Source organism: Pygocentrus nattereri, chromosome 16 (genome assembly GCF_015220715.1).
Source record: "Pygocentrus nattereri isolate fPygNat1 chromosome 16, fPygNat1.pri, whole genome shotgun sequence".
NCBI lineage: Eukaryota > Metazoa > Chordata > Actinopteri > Characiformes > Serrasalmidae > Pygocentrus > Pygocentrus nattereri.
The window spans coordinates 37,808,209-37,821,998 of record NC_051226.1 but is presented as its reverse complement, the minus strand read 5'-3'; the positions used below and the strand labels follow the sequence as shown (position 1 = coordinate 37,821,998).

The window sequence follows — 13,790 nt, the reverse complement described above, 5'->3', positions numbered from 1 at the left end:
CAGATAGATGTTAAATGTCCACAGCGCTCTGTTTGTAAACTACCCAGCTTGGTTTCCTCTAACAAGTAAAAGTTCTCTAAGCGTTTAGCATCTAAACAAGCCATCCTCCAATATCACAGCCCCTGGACCTGATTTAGAAAAAGCCCAAACATCTGAGTGTGGGTTCATGCATAAGCCCCGCCCCCTCCCACAGGCCGAACCCAGCTGTCTAGTTTCCCTCAGCGGCAGCGGCTTCCATGAGGGCCGTATCGGCGATACAGTGGTCAATTTCGCTACTGTTTACACTGATTTTTCAACACATAGTGAACTTGTTCCACCCTTAATAGACAGATATAATCACACAGACAGAGAGAAATAAAGAAAAAGAGAGAAATAAAAGAGATAAGCAGAACAGCAAGCATCAGATAGCATCTCCATGAGTTGCCTGGAAACTACAAGACAACTGGGAAACTGCCGAGTCAGACAAGCTGCTGTTCCCCAACTAGGGCATGTGTGTGTTTGGCGTATGATCAGAATACGCGACACACACTACCTGGGTTTGTCTGAGCTTCAGCAAACGCTCCACAAGTTCAAGCTCAGGGTCACAAGTTGTGACTTGCATTGACAGTTTCGGCAGAGTGGTCTGGCCTTGCGGCCGAGGGCTCAGGCACCGCCGGCTGATCCGCTGTGCGCGTCTTTGCTCTCGGACCGATGAGATTCCACAGCATGAGTGTTTCTTTTTCATGCCTCATTTGTTTGGGCATTTGACTGTAGCACTGCTCAGGTTACACATTCACCGCATCATTATGGGAAGAGTCCGTCGACTGTACAGGTTACGGCTCCTCGCAGGACCTCTACGCTCTGGGGCGTCCGGCGTCTGTGTGAGTCTTGATGAATGAGCAATGAACAAACAGAAACGTCTGCCTGAGCGGCGCTGCTGTGAAGGTCATCGTGGTGTAATATCCACGGTGTTGTATCCACTGGTGGAAGTGAAACCACGTTTTGGGGCCAAATGGTCCAGATTTTTTGATGCTTTAGTTTAGTGCTGGAACACTGTAAGTCAATAGGCACCCAAAATTCATAAACACACCCCCACAAACTTCTCTCAACCTCCATCCTGGTCTTCATTAATGTTGTGCTGATATGCTGAGGTGGATTATGGGTCGCAGATAATAGAGAAAAGGTCCAAAACAAATCAAATGCTGTCATGTTGGTGTGTTAGTGTGTGGTGTGCTGACATCAGTGTCACTGCTGGACCGAGAACAGCGTCCTGTGACCACTGATGAAGGACTAGAGGATGACCAGCCCAAACTGTGCAGCAGCAGATGAGCTGTCGTCTCTGACTTTACATCTACAAGGTGGACCCACAAGGTAGGAGTGTCTAATAGAGTGGACAGTGTTTAAGAACTCCAGCAGCACTGCTGTGTCTGATCCACTCAGACCACCGCAACACACACTAACACACCACCGCCACCACGTCAGTGTCACTGCAGTGCTGAGAATGACCCACCGTCCAAACAGTACCTGCTCTGTGAGGGTCCATGGGGGTCCTGACCACTGAAGAACAGGGTAACAGAGTATCAGAGAAACAGATGGACTACAGTCTGTAACTGTAGAACTACAGAGTGCAGCTCTACAGTAAGTGGAGCTGATGCGGAGCATCTAAAGTGGACTTCCCAAAAATAATTCCCAATTTTTTTTTATCTTAAAGACTTTAGATTGACACCTTCCCCTGCGTAAATGTCATCACTATCTCTGGTGGTTTCCACCTGGCATCTCCGCTGTGCAGCAGACTGTAGCCTGTACGCATTTCGTTTCTAACCACACTTTACAACCTCAAATACCCCTTGACGTAAGTTTAGTTGAAATGCTCATCCCCAGCGGGACGAGGCCTCCGTTGACACCATGCTTTGTCAAAACAAGCAACAGTGTTTTTGCCTACTTCTGTTCATAAACATGAGACCTAGAAAAATAAATCTCTCTGGGTTCATGAAACCTGGATGCTGCAACATCAGTGGGACCTTTCTCTGTGGAAATAAGCCACCAGACTAAACAAAACCAGCCGAAACCTCTCAAACCAACACGTTAAATAGCTGACGTTTGGAAGAGAACTATGCCTGAAGCCCCTCCTCCAGCGAGAGCTGGGCGATATCGTCCGATATCGATACATATCGCGATAAATGTCAGATCATTATTTCATTCAAGTTTGAAGGCTGAGTGCTACTGTTTTAAACTATCCTTTGTGGTCAGAACATGATAAACACTCACCAAACAGCAGAACATTTCACAGACCTGGCGTGGGACGGTGGGAGAAAGTGTCTGGTTGGCTGGAAACAACCACAGGTTTTGTAATAGTCATAATTGAAGAAAGAGAAGATTATTTTATTTATTATTTTATTATTTAAGTGGCCAACAACAGCGCTGAACTGTTTAGTTTCTCAACAACGTCGATGTCAGTACGAACAGCGAACATCAGCTGGCTCGGCACGTCAGTGGTGGATCACACCACCTCACTGCCATCAGTCCTACCACATCCATATCAGAGCATCTCACAGTATTCAGACACCGGCTAGCAGACGACTGGGTTTCTCTACTCTATCGCAGACGTTTGAGTGGTGAACCGCAGAATACCAACACCAGACAAACGGTCCTCCTTTTAGGCACGTTTGAACTGAAAGAGGTGCTTTTGTGTTGTGTTTGATCTACAGTGTCATCAATTTGCCGTGTTGTGCTGCTTCAAGTTAGCCAGCTGCTAAAAACAGCTCCCGCTTTCCAATACCTCACAGCTTCCTCAGTTTGTTTAAGTCAAGCTTATGCCTCGCATGAACCATTTATTTCGTCCACTTTTGTTGCTCGGGAATGCTGCTAAAGCTTGTTAGGATGTACAGAAAGAGGTGAGTTCAAGGTAAGTCAGCACAGCCATGCCACTGATCTCGTCACTCACAGGAGACCAGATCGCTGGTCGCTCCACTCGAACGGGGAATGTATAACTCGTTTTAGACGTTTACCCGTCACCCCCTCCATCTCTAATGATGTCAAAGTGCGCCCTCTCCTGGCGACAGCAGAGTAGCGTCACTTTCTTTGCGGTAGAAAACGCCACCAGGGCTGTCACTACAACATGGAAGTGTGAGAATGGCGTTTGATATAGAAAATGTCATATATCTAACTTTTCTTATCGCTCTATCGGGGAAAAGTCGTTTTATCACCCAGCCCTACCTCCTACATATTCATACCTCATCACCTGCCTTCTCCTCCCTGTTCCTCGGTCATTCCTACCTCTGATCATCAAAAAACAGACCCCACTTTTTTTGCTTTCAAGCTCAAAGCAGAGGATCTCCAGCTGGAGAACTCCAGCCCAACTTCTCCAAGTTCTCTGCCCTTCGGACATACAGTCTCTTCTCAAACTATAGCCATATAATCGCTGTCGGAACCAAACTTCCCACTTTTTGTCATTTTAAACCGTTAAATCTTCCTCGACCCTTCGTGAGCTTGGGAACCGGGGGTCTTCATACTGTGTGTGGACCTTTGAGTTGTGAGGTTAGCATTTGGGCTGAGCAGCACAGGCGCTAGGAGAGGGATTCCCTGAGAAGGAGAGCGAGCGCATGAGCGCGTGTGCTTAGTAATCCGACTCTATTTTAAGTGAAGCTGATCCTCCTTAGCCTGTGCCACATGGAGCACCTGCAGATCTAAATATGAAGCACAGCCTTCAATTCCATGGCACATGGCTGCATACACCACACACACACACAGCTACTATAAATACACACCAAATCCCCCCACCTACCACTAGAGCTCCCGCTGTGTGTGTGTGTGTGACATCTTCCCCTGCTTTACTCTTGGTAGACACTGCAGCACACACACTAAATCCAACACTAACTATAGCCTGGCTATGCGCACTAACGCTCGCTTGCCGCAGTGGCAGGCAATATCAGTTTTTGACATAAGCTCAAAGTGCCTGTTGTCCTGCACATTGTGTGTAAATTCCATGAAGAATGGAGCAAAAAAAACGACCCAAAATCACTTGGAAAAAAATCTGGTTCCATTGACTTACATTAAAAGTAAAGCAGGTTTTTTCCTTCTCCTGAAAAGTTACCATTTTGGAGGTTTTGTTCCAACAACAATGAGACTATATTATTATTATGCCCTGCGATGGACTGGCGACCTGTCCAGGGTATATCCTGTCTTCCGCCCAATAACCCGGAATTATTATCATTATAATTATTATTATTATTATTATTATTATTATTACCACTGCCTATGCCATCTCAATCAGCTCACTTAAGGCACTGGTGTAGCAAGTGTAGCAAAGTGGAGTACAATATGCTTATTTCTTCGCAAATACAAGCAAACTGGACTCAATTCCGAGCACAGTTAGAACGTACAAATCGCTTTGCATTGACCTGCTACTTCGTATGTTTCCTCTGTCTTACTGTGATGGAATGTAATGAAGACCTTAATACTAATTTCAGGCTGATTTACTGGCTTATCGGCTAACCAAGCATTCGAGTACCCGTGCTGACCCCTAATACAGAACAGTCCCTACCAGTGCAACCAAAAAAAACACAAGACTCTACATACAAGAAGTGGACAGAGCAACAGAAACAGAAAAAGGACGACTCACTGGCCATTCTGTCAGAAAAAAAACAAGTTAAAATGATCGACTGTATCCCTGCAGTTTATCTCCCCTCCGTCACCCCCTTACCAAATTTCCTTCGGGATCAATAAAGTATCTATCTATCGACCCCTCCAGCAGTGAAAAGAGAACCACTATAGGATCACCACTGGTTATTTTGGTGGTGGACCATTCTCAGCAGTGGCACTGTCCAGCTCTGAGAGTATTGTTGGGGTGTTCTCGACTCTTACTGGCCACCTTATTAGACAATGTAACGTAACCCAACCCAGCGTAATTCTACAATTAGAAACTGTAGTCCATTTCTTTATACACAGCTTATGTCAGTTATCCTTTTGCTCTCTATCAATGGTCAGTTTCTGACCAGAGCTGCTCTTGTCCAAATATTTTTGGGTGATGGTCAAGTCTCAACCTTGCCTTGACGGTGACATGTGTAGAAACCCTCGTGCTACCATATCAGTGTCACTGCTGTGCTGAGAACAGACCACTGCCAACATAATGTCTGGACGGCAGCGGCTTTGAGGCCCTGAGAAACTGACCACTGGTGAATGGGGAAGCAACAGATGGGATAGTCAGTAACTGTACACCTACAACGTGCACCTAAATGGTCAATGCACCTGATAACACAAGCAATGAGTATGAATATTTCATGTAGCGTTTCCATTATTTTGCTCATCCCCTTTACCTGCGTATCTGTGTTGATAGATAGCTGAACAAACAGAGACAGAACGGGCCATTCACGTTATTAACGACTAGAGCACGAAAAAATAGTTTCCTTTATTTATGTACATATTCGCAGAGACTTATCTCGCTGCACCGAATCAGGACTGGACAGAAATAACATTTAATCCAGGTGAATTTAAAATTCCACCTGCTAGATCTGCACTGATGACCTCAAGCCAAAGCCAAACGCGTCTCAGATGCTGTTCCTGAATCAGTTCTTCTGCTCTTCATACGGTAATGATCAATGGGGCCACTGAGAGACGCACTGATCCCAGATCAGCAGCAGAAAAGCCTATGACGTATGTCTCTAGGAATCACAGTGGAAGCTCACTTAGGGCTAAAAATAAAAGTACTCAGAGGAGGCTGTAGGTCATTATCAGGTTTCCTGCACACTTAACGAGGAGTAGGACTGGGGTTCAAGAATGAGCCTCACTAGTCTTATCCTGTCTTGTAACATACTAATATACCCGAAATGGAAAGCAACGGTTGTTTTATCCAAGTTCCTCAGAGTGTGATGTTTGATCATTTAGGGACCTGCAGCACATGATAGAGCTGGTGCTGCCGTTCAACATGAGACACTGATAGAAGTGAATAAAGTAACCACATGGAAATTGGGAGACCTTTTGCAATTTCTGGGGTAGCAAATCGGCCTGATTATCCTGTATTGTGGGCCAAGATGTGTCTTGTGATTGGTCCTTCCACCTGTCTTTAGTTTGTCACCCCTCCTTCCCAGGTGCTTCTAGTCGCCCTCATGGTTCCCTGCCTCATTTATCTGGCCTTGTGTCGATTTTGCTGTTTGGTTTACGTTTTCTGTGTTTAGTGTGATGTTAAATAAATCGTTTCTTACTCGCGCTTCCATCCTGCCTCAATGCCTTCTGTTTGTGACATAACAAGGCTAATATACCACATCATGTCAGCTTATACCCTATCATCATCACATCATCAATCATCTCACACCTCCCTCAAACTGTGTGGAGTTAAGGAATCCACAATACAGGGCGATTCACCAAGATTCATCCGACTTCAAAGCGGCGTATTTTTACGACTGTGAGGCGCCGAGGAACCAATCACAATCCAACTGTAAGAGGGGGTCATAGAGTTTCTGACTGGCTCCTTCAGTCTGAGAGGAGCTGAGACCCCTGAGCAGAACGTTCTGCGTTCTCCACGTCAATCAGAGTGAATCCGTCAGAACTGAGCAGCGGGATTTTCATCAGCAGTGAAGCTCCAGCAGCTCAGAGCGTTTGGCGCTGGTTCCACAGCACTGGATGACCCCCGAAATCCCACTGAAAGAGCCGTGAGAGCAGCGACGCCCGACACGCTCAGTCCAGTCTGGGATGAGTTTGACTGTGGTGTTGATGTTGTCCGTCCAGCTGGAGGAGGTTCAGACTGAGACCTTGTAGAACTACATAATAAACTTAATGCTCATTTAAACCGTTTACAGCTCACTGCACTGATCTGTAACGATTTACAGGAGAAATGAATCATTTAGAAACCAGATGAATCTTTTTGAATCACCCTGTATAATAATGTTATCTATGAAACAGTAAAATGAAATAGTAATAACAGCCATCATTTCCACGGGCTGTGAGACAGCTGGACATGTGGGCCAACCTGTGTTTGAATATCTGCTCTGGAGCTGCGACAGCAGACAAATCGACCACTTACTTAAACACACACACACGGCCTCTCTCTTAAAGTGTGCTCCACATCTTCCACGTTCATTAAACCATTACACTAATTAGATGAGCAATGATCCTTAGTACCTGCATGTTCTCCGTGGCGTCTCCTAGCAACCCGCCAAAGGTAATGGCGTTGGTGACGGTACCCAGGTAAATAAACAAGATGGCAGACAAGGACTGGATGTTCAGAGCGTCGTAGAAGTCGCTCGCGAAATACGGCAGCTTTCGCTTTACGTCCAGAATAAGACCGCCGCAGAACCTGCAGTGGGGCAGAGGGAGGGAAAGAGAGACGGAGAGAAAGAAATGAACCACACATATAATATTTTATATGCACCTGGTATGTGTACGTGGTATAGTTCCCACCCTCACCTGCCAGTGAACTTGAGCTCGTCACCAACTTGGTGGCCTCCACCTCCTCCTCCGGCACCCCCTTCATGAGGAGCATCTCCGTTCATCTGGAAACCATCTCCACCTCCACCCCCACCTGCCAGGTTGTTCTTACTGCGCACACAACAGTAAATAAACAACCATATTAGACTGTTCATCTCTTGACCACTTTCACGGAACTGGACAATCCCACTGATGGCTCCGTTTGGGTTGTGGTAAATAATGTTAAGTTGGGCAGATGTTTCAAAAGCTCTTTCTCTGATATCTGATCTCCAGTGTGTACCGTTTGTCAGCAGATGGTATCGTTTTGGGGGGCTCAATCCGGATGTCAGGGTCCCACTCTCCTGGGGGCAGCACTATGACCTCATCCAGGAACTCCTCGATGCCAGCCAATAGGTCGCCCCGATCCTTGGCCTTGTAGGCAATGTCATGGAACACCTAAGGTAGGGGATACAGCACATAGCATTGGAGACATCAGAGAATAGAACCAAAACAAGAGAACAGATGGTTCATTTTTTGTCTCTTTATCAATACATAGTGTTGCTGGCCAATCACAGGCAGAGTTTAAAGTTGCTGTATGGCTTGAAAAGAAAAATAAACAAACTTGGACTAAACAAATGTTGAAAAGCTTGAAGATTCCACAGCCATTGTTTGGTGCTCTGGAAGTCTAAACCATATCAAACAAACACGGGTATTCCAATGTTGACTTTATAATCATTGCACTGGTTGCCTGTTTGTTCTACGACTGCTTTTTAAGATTATTCTGTTGGTTTTGAAGCTCTTATTGGATTAGCATCGTCAGACAGCTCTGAATGCCTGACAGAACATGTTCCAAATGATGCTTTAAGATCATCAAGTGCAGCCAAACATTTCCAAAAACGAAGTACAAAAAAAAACAGCTTTCAGAACATTTTTAAACACATATTGGTCTGGAAACTTTTAAGGGCCTTTTTAGTTTTCAAAAGTATTTAGACTTGCATTGTATAAGTAATGGGCACTTTGTGTGAAAAGTATTCGCTCGTCTGGCTTCACACGCATATGAACTTGAGTGACATCCCTTTCTTAATCCAAAGGGTTTAATATGATGTCGGCCCACCCTTTGCAGCTATAACAGCTTCAACTCTTCTGGGAAGGCTTTCCACAAGGGTTAGGAGTGTGTTTAAGGGAAGTCAGACACTGATGTTGGACGAGAAGGCCTGGCTCACAGTCTCCGCTCTAATTCATCCCAAAGGTGTTCTGTGGGGTTGAGGTCAGGACTCTGTGCAGGCCAGTCAAGTTCTTCCACACCAAACTGGCTCATCCACGTCTTTATGGACCTGCTTTGTGCACTGGTGCGCAGTCATGTTGGAACAGGAAGGGGCCGTCCCCAAACTGTTCCCACAAAGTTTGGAGCGTGAAATTGTCCAGAATCTCTTGCTCTTGAGCTGATCTGAAGGCCACATGAAGTTTGGAGGTCTGTAGTGATTGACTCTGCAGAAAGTCGGTGACCTCTGCGCACTATGCCCCTCAGCATCCGCTGACCGCTCTGTCATTTTACGTGGCCGACCACTTCGTGGCTGAGTTGCTGTCGTTCCCAATCGCTTCCACTTTGTTATAATCCCACTGACAGTGGACTGTGGAATATTTAGTAGTGAGGAAATTTCACGACTGGACTTGCTGCACAGGTGGCGTCCGATCACGGTACCACGCTGGAATTCACTGAGCTCCTGAGAGCGACCCATTCTTTCACTAATGTCTGTAGAAGCAGTCTGCAGGCCGAGGGGCTCGGCTTTATACACCTGTGGCCATGGAAGTGACTGGAACTCCTGAGTTCAGTGATTTGGATGGGGGAGTGAACACTTTTAGCATTATAATGTATGTCACTTATGTTCTTTTGTTACTGCTTTGCCATTTTATTATGTTTTAAAACACTTTAATATAATTATTAGTAGCAGTAGCTGCATTGTTATGCTTTGAAAAAGAATTAAGCTAAAATAAATGAGCGTCCTTTCAAGCTGCAAGACAGCTGGACACAGTTCTGAGGTGATGTAACAGATGCCTGTGCGGCTGCCATCACTAATCGACAGGCAGAGAAGAACTAGCCTGAACTGCAGGTGTCTGAGTGTGTGTGTTAGCAAACTTGCACCCTAATAATGTGAGCTAAAGGGGGAGGTGTGTGTTACTGGTGGCACTGTATGTGAGATTCTCAGAAGGCTTTTCTTTATCCTTTGACCTACCCAGGACCTTTCATCTCTTAGAGAGTGATAATCTTGTAAAACACACTCTCACACAACCTAAAGTAGACCTACCTCGTCTGACATGAGAGTAGCAATGGCTCGACCGATCTCATGGTACGACCTGGCATTTCCTTTGGGCCCCAGGAGAACAAACAAGAACCTTTAAAACAACACAAATAAATCAAATAGATTTTCACGGCAGCCCCAAATAAGAAATGTGTTTTTTTATATAATATGTCATTAAATGGTTTAAAAGGTCGACAATTTGAAAAAGTCATTAATAAGCAGTCATGTAAATAAATAAAAAAGCTGACAATGAGCTGCACTAATTTGATGAATATGAATATGTGATGAAGCTGACGGGTTTAGTGCTGATTGATGAAGAAACCAGCAAGATCTGAGCTTTAAGAGTAGACCAGAGGTCACTAATAGGCGGACTGCGGCCTGAATTCGGACCCAGACGATGTCTTATGTGGACCTGGGCCTGTAATCTATAAACTAAGGAGAATTATTTCATTTTGATGGGGTGCTCCTATTTTTAATCAGCGCAACTTTTCTAGCCTTTACGGTAGCTTTAGCGGCTGGAGACTCACAGACCAATCACATGTGTTGTAAATATCACACGTGACGCTACTCAGCCAATCGGATCTCTGCATGACGATGAGCGCTGAGACTCGAGTGAGTGACGCCACACAGGGGAGGGACGAGGAGAGAAACAGCAGTCAGAGAAGAAAGTGAGTCCGATTATTTCACATGTCGTGATCTAAAAAGAGAAAACTGTTGAAATATCACTGAACTGGACTTTATATGTGTCATAACTGCTTATCAATGATTTTTAAACTGTTTATCATCTAATTAATAACCACTAACACATTTCAAATCATTCTGAAACTCTTACAGTACTGTAGTCTTACAGTAAAGTGGTACCAATACTTTAAATAATGCATTGTGAGGTTCCAGTCACAACCTCATCACAGGTCATCGCATCGGCCAGAGAAAGGCAACTAATCATTAAACTGTACAAGTTTTCCGTTTTTTCTGGATCTGTATTCAAATCATCTCAGCTGCACTTTCAGAATATCTAACCTGTCTATCGTGGTTAGTCACTAGTCTGATCTTTTAAAGCTGCCCCAAAGTGCAAGAACCAGAATTATAGCCTAATACATAAAACTGCCTTCAAAAGGGTCAACGATGTTTTAGTTGTCACATACAGGAGCTATAATGTGTAATAATGCAGTAAAAGTTTTTGGGAGTGCAAACACAAAACAAAGCACACACATACACAACCAATCAATGGTTTCAACACCTCCTCAGACGCGTTTTCCTCTTTTTTCCTCTTTTCCATGTTTCAGGATCATTGTGAAGACCGTGAATAACACATATGGAACCACAAGGAGTCATAAAAGTGTTAAATCAATGCAAAATATCTTCTGCTTTAAATTTGAGATATTTTTAAAATAAGCCCTTTTCTGTCCTGATGCAGTTTTACAAGCTATCATTCTCTCAAGCAGCTTCACCAGGAGCCCCTTGAGATGCTGCTCCAGCAAGACTGAAGAAGGCACTTTTTAAAATATTTATATTTATATAGGGTGGCGTGGTGGGTAGCACTGTTGCCTCACAGCCAGTAGGGCCTGGGTTCGATTCCCCGGCTGGGCAACGAGGGTTCTTTCTGTGTGGGGTTTGAATGTTCTCCCCAGGTCTGTGTGGGTTTCTTCCCACAGTCCTAAGACATGCGGTCAGGCCAATGGGACATAAATTGCCCCTAGCTGTGAATGTGTCTGTCTGCCCTGCGATGGACTGGCAACCTGTCCAGGGTGTATACTGCTTTCAGCCTGATGACTGCTGGGATAGGCTCCAAGCCGTCCCCCAGATACGGTCTACGCTGTTCAGTCAAGCCCGGTGAAAAAGGCCGAGCGTTCTCTGGAGGTTCTCCTACATCAAAAACAATGTGTTGCATGCAAAGTGTTGTGTTGCTGGTGTTTACCGAGTGGGTACAGGGACTTCAGTGAGTCCCCCCAGCATGACGGCCTGCTGCAGTCGCACAAACGCCACGAAGGGAGAGTCCAGGAAGTCCACTTCCCCCACCAAAACGTTGGATGCTTCCGCATCCCGAGGGATCTTCTTCATGAACTTGTTGTTCAACTGCAGGAAGAGAAAGACGGAGGGAAGGGTCGGGAAATTAGTACAGCACCTAGAATATTGGACGTAACAGTTTATTAATGCAGCCTGCTACCTGCATCAAAGCCCCCAATCACACCCTGGGATTGGGACATGCGTCTCCAGTTGCCACCAGATATCGTGATTACAGGAAGCACATATTTACTACATCAGTTTCTCGCTGCATTTGATGATCCTGAGTTCTTGTGTTCTTCTACACCTCAAAACCATGCAAAGGCCATTCCAGGGCCCACAGCATTACCAGAACCCACTGGGTTCTTTATTAAAGCTACACTATGTAAGTTGCACCAAATCTGACCCAAGGCCTTTGACTTTTATTAATATAATTATGTCAGGCTTTACAGGGCGGCTTCCTTCATAGCAATGCACACGTACTCTTGCACATATAGTCACTAGTAGTGGTCATTTCCATGCTTTGCTTTTCAAAGCAGTGAAATGGACAGCATAGTGGATAACACTATCAAGTCGATAAAAGCCTCCAGTAAACGCTCCTAATATGAGTAGCAGCTGCTAAATGAGGTAAATAATTTACATAAAATAATGTAAGAGTTTAGAAAAACTCTTGTCTGATGCCATGGCTTTGTTGAAGTGATTCATTGTATTTGATTCAATGATCCATCCTTAGAGTTTAAACTTATAGAACTTGCTCATAGAATTTCGTATATGGGTTATAGCGTAAACCAGGTATAAAGGATCGCGTATTGGTGTCAGTATTAGCCAAAACAACTTAGTTAACAGCCCAGAAACTCTGTATCAGAGAAAGTTGGCAAGTGGACTCTATGAGTCACACAGCGAATCAAACGCTCCAGCTACTGCAAAGCTTTCAGCAACTACCCTGCAAGGAGCCGTTATCAGAGGTCACAGATAAGACTTCCACTGTACGCTACTGCAGCCTGGCCCCGTATGAAACAAACTGACGTTGAGACCCCTGATAAGTTGATGAGGGGGAGTTGTGGACTCTCAGAGGTCATGAAATGGTTCACTTTATTTGCTCGCCTGGAATGACAGATAAGGGCTGAGCTTCAGTACCACTGAGGACATGTGCACGTGCCGAGAGAGCAGGGAGATCCGCGCCTGCACAAGCAGTAAACACTCTCACGCACAGAGGCCTTGTGTGGGAATGGTTAACAGCAGAATTCGGGCGAAGGTTGATGTATCGCAGGTTATCAGCGTAATGACTCCAGAGGTGCCATCTGTATACAGTAGCGGCACTGTTCACATGATGGACCCAACGGCCCTGACGAAACCCCGAACGCATGGAGGAGTTCTGCCAGCAGGAGGTCGAAACTAGGTGCCTAGGTACTGGGAACGTAGTGCATGAGATACTGAATCAAAACAGAGGCCTGTATTGCAAGGTCCAGCGTCAAGGCAGGGCACTGCCTGACTTAGCCTGTTCCTGAAAGGACCAAGCCCCCCAGCTCAGTCCGGCCAGAGAGGCATAAAAAGACAACATGTTTAAAATATATAGAAAACTGAAAAAACAGACTAGTTTTTTTTTATATGTTTGTGTTGGTTGTGTGTGGCAGCTGAACCTAAATCCTGCTTTATTTATATTCCTGCAGGCTGGGCCGATCCACTGCTGGCCGACCCATGTGACTACACGTTTCAGTACACCTGCAAATTTAGCTATTTCCTTCACACCGTGGTCTCTGGCGCTTTTTGCCAACCATTAACTCCTTTGCGACTCATTCACTGCACTGTACCACCTTTTCTCAATCTATGAATCCTGTCACTCACCCAGCAGGTGTTTATAGCCCGATCATCCTCGTGCGACAGCATCTGCAGGAGCCTGAAGTTCCTACCACCTTAAACATGTATAGTGACACATTTTTTCTGGGGAGCTTAGCTTGAATTTGAAGTTCCGGATATGGTGAAAAGACGTGTCTTGTGAAGTTGTCGCTTGAAATGCTCTTTCACTAAATTGGCTCAATGTCAAAACAAAAGTCTACTTTCAACAGTAAGTTATTAATGATTGACCGACATTTGTCCTGCCCGCTT

At 45.2% G+C, this 13,790-nt stretch overlaps 1 protein-coding gene across 11 annotated transcripts in view; it reads right to left on the bottom strand.

The window, feature by feature from the left end:
- Positions 1–13,790, bottom strand: part of slc4a4b (solute carrier family 4 member 4b) — an 80,533-nt gene that overhangs the window by 23,878 nt on the left and 42,865 nt on the right. For all 11 annotated transcript variants that reach the window (XM_037546167.1, XM_037546168.1, XM_037546169.1 and 8 more), the window contains 5 exons: positions 11,599–11,756; positions 9,687–9,774; positions 7,682–7,836; positions 7,381–7,512; positions 7,096–7,270 (listed from right to left, as the gene is read on the bottom strand). In XM_037546167.1, coding sequence (XP_037402064.1) covers positions 7,096–7,270; positions 7,381–7,512; positions 7,682–7,836; positions 9,687–9,774; positions 11,599–11,756 — 708 coding nt within the window. The remainder of the gene's footprint in view (positions 1–7,095; positions 7,271–7,380; positions 7,513–7,681; positions 7,837–9,686; positions 9,775–11,598; positions 11,757–13,790) is intronic.